Raw genomic sequence first — 17774 nt, 5'->3', positions numbered from 1 at the left:
TCTGCATTTTCCCTGTGCTTCTCATCATTATATGTCATTCTTTACTGAGAATAGAGTTGGAATACCAAAGTCTGTCCTAAAGGAAAAACAGCACCTAGTTGAACAACAAAAACAAAAAAATATAATACATACCCAGGAAGTAGGTAGAATTACAATTACCTCAGGAGAAATAATATTATAATTTCTTAACTTTTGTACAGTTTGCTTTCTAAAAAGCTTCTTGCTGTTATTCAAGTAATGTGAATTAATGGCCGAAAAGATTTCTCATCCTACTTTAAGCACAGATGCCAATCATCAAAGAAATTACTGAAGTAAACTACCATCATATATGTACAGCCCAGATGTTAACTCTTTGTTCATGATGATCAGGCAACTACTTGGATCACTAGATGCCAGTATGGAAAAAAAAAAAAGTTAACAGTACTGTTAACTTCCTCTTTCTCTGTCTCACAACATCTCCCTCCAAAAAATAACTTTAATTTGAAAAAAAATTCTTCAAAATAAACTAACAATGTAGACAGTGTATGATATGAGGTGAAGTCCTTTAGTAAGTGAGTGGTTTTCACAACCTCATAGCTGAATTTTATTCATCAATATGTTAAAATAGGCAAAAATATTGCAATTATTAAGACATGTATATTAGTAATTTTAACAAAACATATCAATAGTAAGTGGCAAACAGTGTCATGAGACCAAGAAAAATACTGCAAAATAACGGAAACATAGTTGCTAGCATATCAAATGTGGCTTGATAATTAGTCCATGTCAGATTGGCAGTTGTGTCTGAATGAATTTTTGATTCTACAGAAATGCTCCTATCCTGTAAAGTACATTTCCATTTCAATATCTGAGACAGTCATATAATTGTTTTCTGTAGTGAGCATCACTTATATATCATGCAATATTGCATTATGCATTATTAAAGACTAAAAATCACATTATTTCTTCTATATCATACGCGATCAAAATAATTCTCTGTGCATCATTTGGCCATCATTTTTATTGCACAGTATGTTCCCAATTTTGATTAGAACTGGAAGTTTACATTAAACTCTGGAAGGGCTTTGAAAAGACACTCCAGCATTCCTCTAACTGTACGACTACTCTGAGAAGGACAGACTCACAGGTAAATGTTGGAGCTGAGGTTTTTTTGGTGCTTATGACATGTTAGCCATAGATCCATAGGCCCAAATTGCATCCTACTTAGGCTTTTCCCCCTACTTCCCTGCTTTCTCTGCTTTTTCCCCTGTCTCAGCTGCAGGATGACACAGGATCTGCAATGGTGAATATATGCTTCTTGGGAATTCCTTTGCTTATATCATGGGAATTCTGCCAGGCTGATTAAATCATCTGTAGCTCAGTGGAACAGTACAAAATTGCCAATAATGGGCATGAACCTACATCTATATTTGCTATGTATTTTCAGTTTGATAATTTTCCTTGATAAAAATAGAACACGTGTTAATAGTACCTGTCACTCCTTTACAGCTTTCTGCATAACAAGAAAGATCCACAGGAATAATAGGTGCCCTTTTGCATATTCATATGATAACCCTAAATGTTAGACACATAGACAAAGACAATCACACCAAAAAGGAATGAAACTTACAAAAAAGAGATAGATTCTAAGTATCCCACTAGTGTTGAATTATGAGGGACAGATCATAGAGGGAAGACTTCATAAAAAGTGTAGCACTGAGATGTACTAAATATAATACATCTGTTTTAACCCCATATTTCCATTCCTTATTTATATATACCTAAAACCAAATAGTGATTTTATGTCAGCAAGTCAAAATGACCAGCATCTCTCAGTGAGTTAGTAATCATACATTTACTGTTCTGCAGGCATGAGCATCGTGCAACAAATCGCAGTTACACTTTTCTTCTGGATTCTGCTTATTATTTCATCTCCTTCATGGACTTAGTACAACATACTACACACCTTCTGTCAGCCATCATTTCAACAGGCTACAAATATATTTATTAATAAGGATTTTTTTTTTTTTAACTGCATTGGTTAGAAAAGGGAGATAGATCATATTTAATCACTGAATTTTCATCTGTCACATATTCAAATATAATGCTGCTAGGCAAGAAATTGAAGTGTATCACTGAAAAAATGAACAATGAAATGTAAAAAGTGCCCATATTAGACTGACTCTGCTCCTGCTGTGTCAATGGATGCCTTATTTTTAAATTCCATGAGAGCACTTCCTTCACTTCAGAGTGCTTTTGGAAATTCCACTAAAATTTTCAGTAGTGTACAAGAAGTTTTGAAAAATATGTAGTATGTTTGTAATACCTGGTGATATAGTTCAACAGTGAACTGCTCAGCTAACGTATGACTGGAATTTTGTATTTGCGCAAGTGACTTGAAGAACAGAATGAGCCTTTCTAAACCTGGTGGAGTGCCCATGATTTACACTAATTTAAATATAATTATAATTGTAACAGATGTTTTGTTTTAAATTAAACTGGTCTCTGTGGTTGTCTACCTTTTATAATTAAACCTTGTCTAACTCTGCATTGGACACCATCTGCAAGGATTTAGTGCTAGCTGTATGTATTGTGCATCCAGAGCTTTTCAGCGCAGGGTGAATTCAATATATTCAATATATTAAATCTTATTCTTGGGATTAATAATACCATCCTTTTGTTTTAAAACATGTCAATTTCTCTTAAGCTATCATTCTTTAATATTTAATCAGCACAGATAAATGCATTTCATTTGGCCTTAACTATGTGTCACAATAAGATAAGAGACAGGAAAGCTAATAAAATAAATTGGTTAAGTTATCCAGGAGATAATGTTTCAGAATTTAGAATATGTAACTATTTCAAAGTGGATGTTGATTTAGCCTGTGGCTCTCTGAAAGACACAATTTGTGAAGGAAAGCTAATAGACAGCTTTAGTGGCTTGAAAAATTGGTGATTTTCTCTCAATTGTTTCCCTCAGTTGCTGTTTGTTTTGTTTATTACAGGATGCTGTTCCAAAGACAATAGTGTGTAAGGGTTACATCTGGTGTGTGTTCAAAACCTAGAGGCGCAAAATGCCGAGGTGGGCTGGGGTGAACTGCACTCTGAGAGCAGGCTTAGGATAACAAACTGCCTTTGCATGAGGGCCCCGGTGTGTAGAATCACTCACAAAGGTGGGCTGTCAAGGCAGAAGGGGTGTAAGAACGGTGATCACAGGGACTGGAAATTATTATTCCCACTCCTTGTTTTTCTTTTTTCAAGTCATTTAGTGACCTGAGGTGAAATGGGCAGGAATTGACAGTGCACATGCTGCTGCTGGCAGCTGAGTCGCTACAGTTGTTCCCTGGACATGAAAGGAGGGGAAAAATAAGAAAGAAACCCAGTTGTTGTTCTCTAAACATAACATATGTAAAGATAATAGGTTTGCTTTAGTTGAAACCAACCCCTTTTTCCTGTAGAAATGATTTTCCCCCCACTGTGGTTCAGGAAAAAGGAGGGATGATTTTTTGTCTCTCCCTCTCCTTGCCCGCACAAAGAAAACGTGGGTTGATACCATTTTTATTGTTCTGCTGGGGTGGGTTTCAGACCTTGCATTAGCATATTGAATGTCTAATTGAATTCGGGGCCTGTGTTAATCATCTTGTTTTGTTTAGGGGTGGTTGGTGAAAGGTGCCAGCACATGATCGCTTTGGCTTGGGGTTAGCGTGGTGCTACCACCCCAAGAAAAAGAAATAGAGAAGGGGGAGGGAGCTAGGGAAAGGCGAGTTGACTGAGTGATGTCTGGAGGGCGAACTCGTGTGTCTCTTTGGTGATGTTGTGTGCTGCTGTACTGAAATCCACCCCTCTGCTGGAGCTAAGGCAAGAGTTGGAGGCATCTGATGCTGCCGTTTCCAGGGTGAAATTTCTAAGGCAGATCACTAAAAGCAACAACCAAAAAAACAAAAATCCTCAGCAAAAATAGCCTTTAGAACAGAAGATCCAGCATCTCCCAGTCCAACTGGCATAACCCAGACAGACGTTTGAGAACCATCTGCCTTTAAACTAGCCACACACACAGGAGTGGGAAAAAAAAAAAAAAAAAAAAAATACACTACAACTACCGCGACCATCACATTTTTTACAAAAGGGCCAGAAACAGCCGGTAGGAAGAGGGGAAAAAAAAAGAGAGAGAGAGAGAGAGAGAAAGCCTCCCCCTCTTCCCCCGATGAGTTTTTCGCAGTGCTCTGGTGAGGCTCGGAGGTGGCTGGCAGCGCAGGGGGCGGCTGCTGCCGCGGCTGGCGGGGCTCCGCGCAGCGCAGCGCGCCGGGCTGTCAGCACCGCCGCGCCGGACAGCTCCGCTCCTCGCCGCGCCGCGCTCCGCTCCGCGCCCCGCTCCGCGCCCGGCCGCGCTGCGCCGCGGGGCCGGTCCTGCCCCGGCACAAGTACCTCTCCGCTGTCCGGGAACTACACTACACTCTCGTCGCGGTTAAACTGCATTGTCTCCTCACGGAATCGGCCGTCAGGCGTAATTATCCCGATCTCCCCCCCCACTCCCCCCTCTCTCTCCTTTGCAGGAACGACTCTTTGGGAACCTGGTCCACCCAGGGATGTAAAACTGTGCTTACCGATGCATCCCATACGAAATGCTTATGTGATCGTCTCTCTACCTTCGCCATTTTGGCTCAGCAACCTAGAGAAATAGTAAGTAACAAAGGGGGGGGGAAAAAATCCAGTTTTAATGCAAAAGGCAATGGCGGGGGGGGGTGCAGGGGGGCGGGGGGGGAGCTGGTCGAGCTTTCCTCTCAGGTATATTTCAGACGTTGCATTGAGGAATTGTTTAATATTGCAGGTAGGCAAATGTTAGTCTCCTGGTGTCTACAGTGTCTCAGAGAGATGAATTCCAGATTCTGTGATACAACTAAATCCTAGTGAAATTTGCATGTTCCTGAACTCTGATTTTTTTCAGGGAAAGCCTTCTAATTGTGATGCAAATGTGTTGAAAACTTTTGTATTGAACAATTATGAACTTAACAAGCTTTTAAAAGGTTGCAAGCCTTTCCAGGGGAAGGTACAGGGCTTTATTATTGCTCTTGGTAGGAAAACCCTAGATACTGTAGTTAAACAGATTGCAGATCTGCATTGGACATTTTCAGCACAGATTTCCTGTGTAGTGTGTTGATATGATGTAAGAAAAAAAATCAAGTTTTCATGAGAAAGAGGGGACGTTAAGTGTATAAGCAGACACTCCCAGTATTATGGAATGTAAAAATAGCTAAAAAGCAAATATTTGTGAAGTTATCCTGCTAAGGCATAATTTCATTTTCCTGGTTTTGAAGGTGTATGATCAGACTCTTTTTAATAACAAAGTAGATCAGTTTGGAACAAAGTGGTTGAAATAAAATGTTACTTTCTGCCTGAAATTTGGCCTAAAAGTACATTAGTCTTATCTCCTATTTGGGTGACAAAAGATATCTTGATGAATGTAATTTACAATACATCCCTGAGGCTTTAAAAAGGATTTTCGCATGGTATCCTTTCAAACTTTTAAATCTAATTTTTTTTTTTCCATTTGTATTAGCAAATACCATGTCTATTTCAGAACATGAGCACATATACACACAGAGGAAAAAACTTACCTGATATCTGATGATAATAGTTTCTTTTACAGCAGGGAAACCTACTTTATTTTCAAGGTCATTTATTTATTGTATTTTTTATTAATACACAGAGTACAAATTAAATAATTCTAAATTTGCAGCTTCTTTACAGAAGGCTTATGATACTGTTGCCATAGATATCTTGCTATTCCTTCTAGACAGTCAGAGGCCCAAGGAAATTAAGTGTGTGAGAATAGCAGATTGAAGTCAAAGTTATTAAAAGTCAGAAAGTTTGGTAATTCTGCAACAAGCATGAATCAAATTCTGAGACAAATTACTGGATGTTCTCGAATATATTACAGTGAAACTAACCTATTTGTTTAATACACAATTCTAAATATTGCTGTTTCTCAAGAGAAATGTATCTTCTAATTAATTTTAACTGAGCAGTAGTTTAAACTTGTGCTAACATCATAGTCTCCTATTACATTGTAATATTACTACTTTCTTTATTTTTTGAAATATCATGCAGCTATTATAAGGCATTTTAAAGTTCAAAGGCCTCTGAGGAATGTATCAATAATTAAACAGATCTCAGAGTTATGTATGGATCAATTTTGGAATTAAGTTCATTTCTGCTTCATAAGTGATATTATTGAAGCTATCTATGACAGCATGGCTGCTTTTATCATTTTGCTTTTATTGCTTTTTTTGTTTTGAATTGTTGTTTAAATTGCTGGAGGATGGGTTTTCTTCATGGTTGTCTGTTGTAACCTACAGATCATGGAATCATCTGGTACACCCTCAGTGACCTTAATAGTAGGCAGTGGTCTTTCATGCTTGGCCTTGATCACCCTAGCAGTTGTCTATGCAGCGCTATGGAGGTATGTAATGGTTTGACAAAGCTGAATGTGAATACATAGTTATATTTAGTTGAATTAAAATTTAAAGAGATGCAACATTTATTATTTGAAAAAGAAAAAAAATAGCCAAATGTAGTGCACGTTTTGACACCTAAATTTGTTGATGTGTTTGATTAGTTTTACTCTCCTGGCCTACTGGTGATGGTATAGCCCACTCTTTCCCCTCTTCAGTGTGAATGGTATTGCTCTTTCAGTGGGGTATTCATGGTGCTAATTAACATTTTACAGGATTCTTCTATATGATATATTTCTTGTGTGAGGTTTCCGGCCTATACCTTTGACTGCTTTTCCTCCATTTACATTTGAAAACAAAATTTCAGTGTGATAAAAATGACATATCAAATGCCACATCAGATATTGCAGATTTAGAGAGGTTCAATTAACTGGTTTGGGGTTTATCCACTTTGGTTATAAGTTTCAATGAAGACCGCAGAATTAAGTAGTCTCAAATAGTGTGACGGTACATTCCAGTAATAGACTTCCTTTCCATCCTGAGTTTACTATATTAAAATATTATATTGACTTAAAAGTGTGATACATATTTATGGAGTAAATTAATTTGAGAAGTGATAAAAAATAGCATGATATCTTAGTGTAGAAGAAATAGTAAAGAAGAAAAGTCATGTGAAGTAATAAATATTTTTTTAAAAAGGGAACATGGGTTCTCATTTAACTGTTTTCCATAATTAAAAAAAAATATAGGTACTTATGCATGGAAGAAGAAACACGGGGAGAAAATAACAATTTTTAGAGTAAAGTAAAATCAACCAATAGAATTTTGGTTTTAGAAACAGCTTGGTAATTTTACACCCTTTTCTCTTTCACTCTCTTATATAGCCAGAGACTCACAGGATTAGACATATATATAATAAATATAGAATATCTAGTTACATAAGTTATAACAAAAAGAGCATAAAAATTATCAGTTCTTGTCTGTCAAAACTAAGAATGAGAGTATTTCAGGATATAATTCCCATCTGAAGAATTATAGTGTTATTTTTGCACTCCCTGATATATTTAGCACTTGGATGGAAATACTGTCATGCTCAGTGGAACTGGTCTTCTCCATTATTTAAATTAGATATAAAGAAGAAATTTTTTACGACATAAAGAAGAATTTTTTTATGATGAGGGTGGTGAGATACTGGCACAGGTTGCCCAGAGAAGCTGTGGCTGCCCCCTCCCTGTAAGGGTTCAAGGCCAGGTTGGACGGGGCTTTGAGCAACCTGGGCTGGTGGAAGGTGTCCCTGCCCAGGGCAGGGGGGTTGGAACTAGATGATCTTTAAAGGTCTCTTCCAACTGAAACTAGTCTACGATTCTATGGTTATAGTAACTTCTAAGTGGATTAAAAAAATATATGGGATGTGTTATGGACCTAGTGTGGGTCCTGCATCCAGCTGAAGAAAAGATAGCTCATATAAATCTTGGTGTTCTATCAGTGAGATATTTTGAAAGTATTATGACAACTGAGTGGCCTGTCATTTGAATCATTAATATTTGCCTTCAACGTGTTTCTTGAGAGCACATAGTAACCAACTATAGGGAGAAGATAGACACTGAAACTTTAATATATATATATATATATATATATATATATATATATATATATATATATATATATATATATATATATATATAAGCCTGTTTTTATATTTCTAGGGGTAGGGATAAATTTGATATTTGACCCTATGTCTGTATTTACATTTTGGAACACCCACCTTCCCTTTGAATGGTAGGGCCTGATTAGAAGTGATATGAGGTAGAGGTATTCTGGTGCAAAGAAGGGCTGTGTGAGCATTCTTTTATGGTTGATTGATTTGATCCACCCAACTGAAAATTCAAACTGAAAAATAAATCTGATGTCAGTCAAATATTCACCCTTCCCTTCCCTTCCCTTCCCTTCCCTTCCCTTCCCTTCCCTTCCCTTCCCTTCCCTTCCCTTCCCTTCCCTTCCCTTCCCTTCCCTTCCCTTCCCTTCCCTTCCCTTCCCTTCCCTTCCCTTCCCTTCCCTTCCCTTCCCTTCCCTTCCCTTCCCTTCCCTTCCCTTCCCTTCCCTTCCCTTCCCTTCCCTTCCCTTCCCTTCCCTTCCCTTCCCTTCCCTTCCCTTCCCTTCCCTTCCCTTCCCTTCCCTTCCCTTCCCTTCCCTTCCCTTCCCTTCCCTTCCCTTCCCTTCCCTTCCCTTCCCTTCCCATCATCAATAGTGAGCTGGCAGAAAAGCTAAAACCTTCCTAGCTTAAGTCAATGCTATGAGCTTCTGCTTTCCCTGTATTTACTCAACCATTAAGATCTTTTATAATCCATAGATATTCATTGTTGGGAACTGGCCCAAATGAATCAGTAGTTAACAAGTTAAAAGTAGCAGCATGCTTGACTCTGTAGACAAAGGCACTAGACTGTATTTATTTGCAAACATACAGAGCTAACCTTTACAACATTGTTATATTTTAATTAATAATGTGGATTGTGGTATCAAGGTTGTTTTGTATTCTTAACTAAAAAATGTAACACTGTATTACTTTATTGATAGCTGAGCAAAAAGGACTACAATTCAGTCCATGTCCAAAGCTCAGCATTTCTCATGGGATCAGTACCCTTTGTTATGACCTCCTCAGAGTATCAGCTATGGGTGTAGAGCTCAGCAGGAGACAGCAGTATTAACTAAGCTCCAGTGAGAAGCATATAGTATAGACCATAGAATATATAAACATATGGCATGGTCTTCAGAGGAACTGAGCACTCTTAACTTTCATTTACTTTAGTAGTCAACATTTATTCTGTTAGCAGCTCTGAAAATCAGGTCAGTAAGATACTTCACTTGAAACCATAATCATTCTCTTTCCATCCTATAGCTTATATAAAAAAATGACATTATTTGCATCTTTTGAGGAAATAGGTGATAAGAGTATTTGACTATTCCATCCTAAACATACTTGTAAAATGAGTGTGATAAGTTTGCAAGAGAGACGGTGTGATGCTCATTGCTATGATTTAATCTTTCCGTACAGACTTAGCTACTTTTGGCATTAGGTTTTATGAAGATTAAGATATTACAGAATTCTTGTTTCTTCACACAAATTATTTTGTAAATGTGGTAGAACTTCAAGATTAATGTTATTGTTATCCCAATAAAGTGTTTCAAAATGCACTACCATAGTGTCATCAACCAACCTATATCTCATTTATGCATCATGAACCAGATCTTCTGTTTATGTAAATCACCATATTTTTGCTGAAGTTAGTTATTGTGAGTGGTCTATGCCATCTGTGGATATTCCCAGGGATGAGCTGAGAGTCTAAGAAATTCCTGACATGAATGCATGCAAGCCAGTTATTATCAGTATGGTGTTAGAGGAGTGTTGCCAGCAGTTTTAAAAATAATCATTAATAGATTATTTGTAAAATATTCCAATATACTAAGAGGGAATTGCAGAATATCTACCAAAATATCATAGTTTCTGTGTTTACAATGTGATAGCTTCCTGATACTCTTCTGAGCACTTGAAAGTGCATACCTTTCAGAGTATTTCAAAATATAATGCAAGACATGCATCAAAGCTTTCTATGACTTACTAGTTGTTTTCCTTTTAGAAAAGTTGTACTCTCTCTTTGTTTATTTGAACAGGTACATCAGGTCTGAGAGGTCAATAATTCTAATCAATTTCTGCCTGTCTATTATCTCATCAAATATCCTTATCCTGGTTGGACAAACTCAGACGCATAATAAGGTATGACGATGGATTGTATTAAATTTACACTTAAGTATTGATATTTTGTTTTGTTTGTGTTTAGCTTAAAATAATTACAACCTAGACTCACAGGACTTGGCATTTTTGGTAAGACATTAACAGACAAGGGAAAATATTTACCTTCTTTCTTATTATTTTTTTCCCCTCCAAAAATCCCTTTTGGTATTGTTCCCTCTGGATAATCTGTGTTCTCTGTGGTAGACTTGTATGTTTTATAACTAAATTTCAAAGCAAAAAAGTTCAAAGACTCAACATCAAAAGCACAAATACTGGTTCATTATAATAGTTGTAATAGGATTGTGCTACAGTGTTTTTGTCTTTTTATTAACACACTAGTACTCGAAAGGCAGGTAGAAATTGCTTAGAAGTTAGAGTACTACTCTTGAAAATGTGCAGAAAGAGACATCATAACAAGCTGTAGAACTGTTAAATCTCTGACTGATGTAGCTATAAGAAAGTAATAACCCTGCATACCTTACTTAACGATATATTGCTGATTTATTACCAATAGGTTCTCAGACTCTTTCTGAACAGTCATCATTTGTCCCTCCCCTGTAGAGCAGGGCTTTGCCAGTGTTTTGAGGCATCACTCAGTGCCTAGTGATGCTAAGCAACTTTCAGAAGTAACATTAAGTGGTTGCTTAAAATTAACTATAGCTACATGGTAGCTTGGGATAGAAAATAGGAAGTAATTGGTGAATAGGGCAGTATGTGATATAATGATTTTTTTTTTTAGAGTTTTGGAGTGAGCAAGTATTTGTAAAGTAAATCTTTATCCCACTGTGTTAAACTACTTAATGCACTGCTCATTTTTTCCAATATCTAGTGAAATACATTCATCATTTGCTATAGGATAACTGGTGTTTCTACAACACACCAATAATTAATAATTTATTCTTTTCAAATGAGTGCTTATAAATTTAGCTGCCAGAAGTCTCATAAATTCAATGCGAGTCACGTAGCTGTACTTTGTAAAACATACCCAAAACAGTAATTTCCAACACATAATTTAACAAAATTATTAAAATTATGATATTAATATGCTTTAAAGTTTGGAAATTATGTAGAGGTACAAATGAACAAACTATGGATTTGCAGAAGAAACCCTTGTGACTCTTGCAGATTTTATTCAGGGGAAAAAAAGTCAGAAATGCACAAGCAAATTCTGAGTGCCAGAGTGCAGAAGAAGGATCAAGCATCTCTAGAATTTCAGCACTAATATTCATAGTCATATATACTATTTTATTATATATTTCAAAAAGAAATATGGTTCAGTAGCTGAAAGTTCCTGTGTATATTGCCACTGTGGAATCAGGGTCTGAGGGCATCAAGGAAGAACGTGTTTGATAATATGCTCTCTAGGTATGCTGGCAGCCTTTCTCTGATCCTTGACTCAGGGAACTCTGAACTAAAAGAGACCCTTAATCCAGTTATTTTCTTTTAATCTTAATCTCTTTGAGCTCCCTCACTTCTTCCTGAACTCCTGAAACTACAGACATATTATATTGACTTATTTCTGAGAACAGTAGATCCTAAAAATGGGTATGTTCAGAGGAAATAATTGACAGAAAAACAACACATCACAAAGTTTACATTTTGAATATATGCCCTGAAAAATTACTCTAAAATATCCCTTTTTACTACACTTGTCTTCTTTTTGAGTCCACATCTTGCTTTTGATACATGTACCACCCGGGAGCTTCTAGCCAGGGAGTACCTCTAATGGATCAAAGGCAGAATACATTTTTTATACTGAGGAAGATACTTCTTGTTACAGACCAAAAATCTCTTTATCGCCATGTCCACAGATATGTGGATATATTGTAGCTCCAAGAAGCTAGACTGTGAATGCACTATCAACAAAATGGTCAGCTAAATCCACTATTTAGCAGGAATTTACTCAAATCAATCAGATCCATGTATGACTTCAGTGTGTTTGTAAGTAGGGCTGTGTTTTGGTATCAGATGTGTTTGAATTCAAGTTCTGAATTTTTTATTTTCACAGATCGTATATTACCAAAAGAAGACAGTGTTTGATTTTTAGTCCATAGATCTAGATTACAATACTGACATCTGTAGGAAAATTTATGTTTTAATTTTACTGAGCTGGAATATTAAATCTGTAAATGGGAATTTTAGAAAGAAAATCAGGTTCTTACCTGTGATTTAAGATGAAAAACATTTTAGATTTGTTTCTGAGATTTTATTATTTACTAGAAATCAAACCATCTGTGTTTTTAGTGTTTGTTTGAAAATTTTGGGAGAAAACTTAGGAATATTCTATCAGAACAATGTAATATTCAAGTCAGCAGAAATTGTTTCCTGAATCAAGGCTGAGATGGTGTTTTATGGCAAGAAGATGAGTTCATTTTGGTTAATGCATCGGAGAAAATTTACGAAATATGACATCCCAAGTTTGAGAGTTAATTTACTCTGTTCCGTTCTCATTCTTATGTTCATACTATTCTTATATTGTTGGGACACCTACTTAATGTCCATATGGTGCATCTGATATTCGTAAAGTTGAAGAATGGCCCTTTTTATCATGTTTTAGTTTGGCTTTACTTCTGATTTTAAATTGTCCCCAGTTCTATATTTCTGTATATGCCCTTTGAGAATAGGTGATTGTTACTGTCGTTAAAGCTGAATTCCAGTTTAAAGTTGAACAGTGTGTAAATGAAGCATACCAAAGATGCATTTATAACAAACATCATGTTGTCAGTCTGTCTGCAGATCGTGGTTTTCTCTATGTGCATTAAACACTGCACTAACTACTTTTATTCATTTCAATTCTATTCCATCTCCAAGCAATTTCTGTGGTTCATTTTAGTATTGACATCTCTGACAAAGAAAAAAAATCTCTCAGTCTGGATAAGTGCAGGTTTTCTGTTATTTTATTTCTGTTTTGTGTAAATCATAGATACTTAGCATGTTAGGTTTAGCTCTACCCTTCAAAGGCTGAGTATATCCTCAATGTTTTTACAGAAGTTTAGTGAAGACTTGAGTGAGTTCAAATTTTGCACTCTCTTTGGTTCAACTAAGTTCTGCATTTTTTCAGTAAAAACGATGATGGTATTTCCCACATGCACAAATGGACAAAATATTTACAGAGGACATGTAGAAGTAGTTCAGATTCTTTCAAGCTACCACAGCTTATCCATTTCTAATATTGCCTGTTTAAAAATTATTTTTTCTGCAGTTTCAGTAACTTGAGGATACCAACATTAGGCTGGAGGTCTAGGTCAACGGGGCTTTTTAGCTTGTTTTAGAATAGTTTGTGATGGGAGGCATGGAGGGAACTATGGTTTTTCTTGGAAGATTTGGATTGGGATAGCAAAAAAGCCTTTTGTCAACAGAAAAGTTTTGCTCCTTTATTCCTTCTTAGCCAAACGTATTAAGCGTTTTATTGAAGGACACAGCTGAGAATTCTTCTGCTTTTTTGAGTATGTTTCCCCAAACCTTTCAAAATGCAGACCGTTATTCAAAGCATTCTTAACATTTCAGAGTGTGTGAGAGATTTCTGTTATGTCAAATCCTGTTTTGAAATACAGATCACTAAAGGCTGAATTTACAAGAATATTATGAAATTAATGATGTATCTTGTTTAAATATACTCTGTGTTATACTGGACATGAGAAGCATATTAACTTACTTTGGTATTTATTTCTGCCTCTTGTTTTCTTTTCAGTGTTAAATGTTAGCCACATCACTGTATTTAAATTTGAGGATATGCAATTGATACACTGGAGATAGCCTTTTAACAGATTAATTTAGTTGCAACATTGAAATTACGTCTCTTGAATTAAGGGAGGGTAACACTTCTCATGTATAACTTAACTGCTCAGATATCTGTTATTTCACAAATACTGTGAGATGTCCCTGACATCTACAAGAGCATGACATACTTACTTTAAAGAGACTGACAGTTCTCTTTGAGGAAATATCTATCAGTGATTTGTAGGTTTCACTGTAACGTAACTCTTGCTATATTATGTTTCCTAATGTTCTTCTTGCCATCAAGAAAAATGGTTGTATTTCTTCTATATGTGGACCTTTAACGCTTAAACTACAAAGCTTTACTATGCTTCTGATCCTATTTAATAAATAGATTCTCTACCCCAATAAGTTATTGATAAATATTATGTAGATTTTTCATAAATTCTCTTTTCTTTTGCATACATCCAGAAAATACGATGTTTTTTTCACAGTTCTACCTAAATAAAAACATATTAGCTGTTTGATGTAAACAATTCTTGTTTACCTATTCTTCCTGTGAAGAAAACAAAGATGAATACAACTTAAAATAAACCATAGTATTAATTATACATATGGGAAAAAGTTAATTATTTTCTCTATTACCTGTTTCTGAGTGTACTTAAGAGTTCGTTGCTGGAGTTTGAATCACTTGTGAGAAACTCATATTTTTAGAAATGTCATAAGACTGTACATTTTGTTAGCCATAGTCAGGTTTATGTGTGCCTACCAAGGGACAAGGCAGGGAAGATGTTAATGCACAAGGCAAGCTTTAGCAACCCTGATATTCTGTGTCATCCCTGTTGAATTGCAATATTCAGTTTATTATGCTTACTATTACATTTTGGAATTTGTCTCTTACACCAGACCTGAAAGCATATGAAAAAGGTTTGTCCTGACCACCTAAAGCACATAACACAGTCAGTAGTTTTGATAAATGCATTGTAAACAAACAAAAACCCCATATAATTTTGTAGATAATAAGATTAGAATGTTCACTAAATAGGCTGACCAGATAAAAATAACCCCACTTTAGTATATATATATTTTTTTTAATAGAGGTTCTAGGCTGAAAGAAGCAAATAGGAGTGGAAAGGAGTTGAGAAGCCACAGCATCCCATTCCCTTGGCACTCTGAAGCAGCTGACTGTGTAACTAGAGCTCCCTCAGGTTTTGAGAAACTGTGGGTGGCAGGATCCCCTGAGAACCCTGCAAATGTTCAGGTGGCACTGCCTCTAACCATGCAGTTCTTGCCCCATATCTGCCACTGCCTTACAGATGCAGGCATTGTGGCAATATATCTCCTAGGAAACAGCAGGGGAGACCTAAGAGCAGATGGAATGAACACAGAAATAATGCTAACACAGCATTAAGGTTGTGTTGGAAAATCAATGAGGAAATAGAGAATTTAGTATGTCAGGCAGTAGCACTCTATTTCAGGTCTTGCCTGGAGAACTTCAGGGGAATACCCCCCATTAAAGCAGCTGAAACCAGGGAAAATATGTCCTTCCATTTTTGCCAGTAACCAACTTCCAAATTAACACCTACTCTGCTGATCGTCATCTCTTTCCTTGTGTAATAGCTTCTTGAACATCTGAGCTTCTGGTATGGGTCAGCCATCACAGAAACACACCAATAAGTGCACTGCACCACATCTGCCTGCTGTGTATTTGAGAATTCAGAAACAATTAACAGGAGAAGAGCCCACTTAACTGCATATCTATTACAGGAGTAGGTCTGTTTAAGCAACACTGTTTTACCATGCCAAATTCTGACAAAACCTGTTAACATCAGCTGAATTAACTACATGCTTTTAGATTCTCAAGAGAACTCTAGGAGCAGATCTTTCTTACCCAAGATCAGTAAACATTGTCATTCATGCTACCTGCCTCAGAGGAGAAGGTAACATTCTTCTCAAAAGTGCCTGACACTCTGTTTCTCAAAATACATCAACTTTATCATTCAGTTTGCTATTTCTAAACAAAACAGACATTTTGATTGTAAGCAGGTTACAGGGAAGAAATTGGGTAGATATTAGCAGCATGTGTTCCCTGCCTTCAATCCCCAGAACCTTTTTAAGAGCTCTGTGAACTATTTTAGAATCACAGAATCGTTCGGGTTGGAAGATCATCTGGTCCAACCTCATTCTCAAGGCAGGGTCAGCTGTAAGGTCAAAATGGGTTGCTCAGGGCTTTATATAGTCAAATCTTGAAAACCTCCAGGTGTGGTAACTGCACAGCTTCCTTGGAAAACTTGATTCACTGCTTGACTGTCCTCATAGTCAAAATGTTATTCCATATATCTGGTCTGGACCTCCTCTTGTTTAAATTTATGCCCATTGTCTCTTGTCATCCCACCACACATCTCTCTGAAGAGCCTGGGTTTATCTTCTCAATGACCTCTCTACTGTCATTGACAGGCTTCTGTTAGATGCCCCTGAAGCTATGTTTTCTCCAGGATGAACAAGCCCACCTTCCTTAGCCTCTCCTCACAAGGCAAGTGTTCCAGCTCCCAAGCGTCTTAGTGGCCTCTGCCAAACACACTCCAGTTTATCAAGTCTTCCTTGTATCAGGCAACCCAATTGTTATTGGACATAGTATCATAGATATGGTCTAATGACTGCTGAGCAGAGGAGGACAATCCATCCCTCACCTTACTGGCTGCACTTCTCTTGATGGCAGCCCCAGATGCTGTCAACAGTCTGTGCTGTCAGGAGACACTGCTGACTCACGTTCAGCTCACTGCCCACCCCTCCAGCCTGTTTAGGTCTCTTTAGATGACAGCCATGCCCCTCATTGCATAGACTGGTCCCCCCAGTTTGATGTTATCTACAAACTATATGAAGAAGCACTCCACTGCCTACTCCATGTCAATGACATTAAACATAGGTCCCTGCATAGACCCATGCAGTACTCTGTTTGTTATCTGTATCCAGGTAAATTGCCACCTGTTAGTCATTATACTCTAGGCCAACCATCCAACTAGGTGTTTTTTATCCATCTAGTTGTCCACCCATCTGACTGTGACCTCCCAGCCTTGTTACAATAACATTGTGAGAGATTTTGTTGAGCTCATTTTGAAAAGAAAAAGTGATGTTGGTTTGGAAATCCAAAATTTTCCAAGGTTTACCTGTGAAAGACTTAGACTGTGTCTGACCCATGACTCACACTGGTGCCAGTTCTAGTGTCTTTCAGCAGGTGAGGGTCTTCTTCCACCCACTTGAACAGCCACACACTGCATGCATGTGCTGAGAAATGTTGCACAGGTGTAGTCTACTCCCTCCTCCTTGGTTGTACTGCTGGGCTTCCTGCTGGCATGTGTGCCTCTGTTGTCCTGCCTTAGTACAAAAAAAAACCATAGCTCAGACTTTCCTGAGGTAACCCCCTGCTGTTCTACTCTTCCCAAAATGGTGTGTTTTTCCCTCCTTGTTCTTTAGGATCTGTTTAGAGGAATTTTTTTCTCTTCTAAAATTCACCCCTACAGCCCTGAGGAAAATAGCTCCTTCTCTCACAAACACCTGTTTGAATCATCTCAGACAATCTGTTGATGACTCAAGCAGCTATTTTAGGCCTCACACCTTTTTTCTACTTGTCTTTTGCTTATTTGTTGAATTTCAGTGGAAATAGAAAAGCAGTCAATGGGAAGTAGATCAACCTACAAACAGTTAAATGTTCGTGTCTTCTATTTACATAATCTTAGTTTTAAGAAAGAAGAAAGCATAAACACTTCTAAGTGACAATAGTAAAAAGGAATTTTAAATGACGATACCATAGGAATAAACTTCACAAGACTAAACAA

General features: G+C 37.1%; 1 protein-coding gene across 8 annotated transcripts in view; it reads left to right on the top strand.

The window, feature by feature from the left end:
- Positions 1-17774, top strand: part of ADGRB3 (adhesion G protein-coupled receptor B3) — a 468217-nt gene that overhangs the window by 360208 nt on the left and 90235 nt on the right. For all 8 annotated transcript variants that reach the window (XM_042803555.1, XM_042803551.1, XM_042803553.1 and 5 more), the window contains 3 exons: positions 4533-4659; positions 6336-6439; positions 10101-10203. In XM_042803555.1, the coding sequence (XP_042659489.1) occupies positions 4533-4659; positions 6336-6439; positions 10101-10203 (334 nt within the window). The remainder of the gene's footprint in view (positions 1-4532; positions 4660-6335; positions 6440-10100; positions 10204-17774) is intronic.

Source organism: Tyto alba, unplaced genomic scaffold, assembly GCF_018691265.1.
Source record: "Tyto alba isolate M040663 unplaced genomic scaffold, T.alba_DEE_v4.0 Super-Scaffold_40, whole genome shotgun sequence".
Classification (NCBI taxonomy): domain Eukaryota; kingdom Metazoa; phylum Chordata; class Aves; order Strigiformes; family Tytonidae; genus Tyto; species Tyto alba.
The sequence above is the reverse complement of the archived record's forward strand: the minus strand, read 5'-3'. Positions and strand labels throughout refer to the sequence as shown.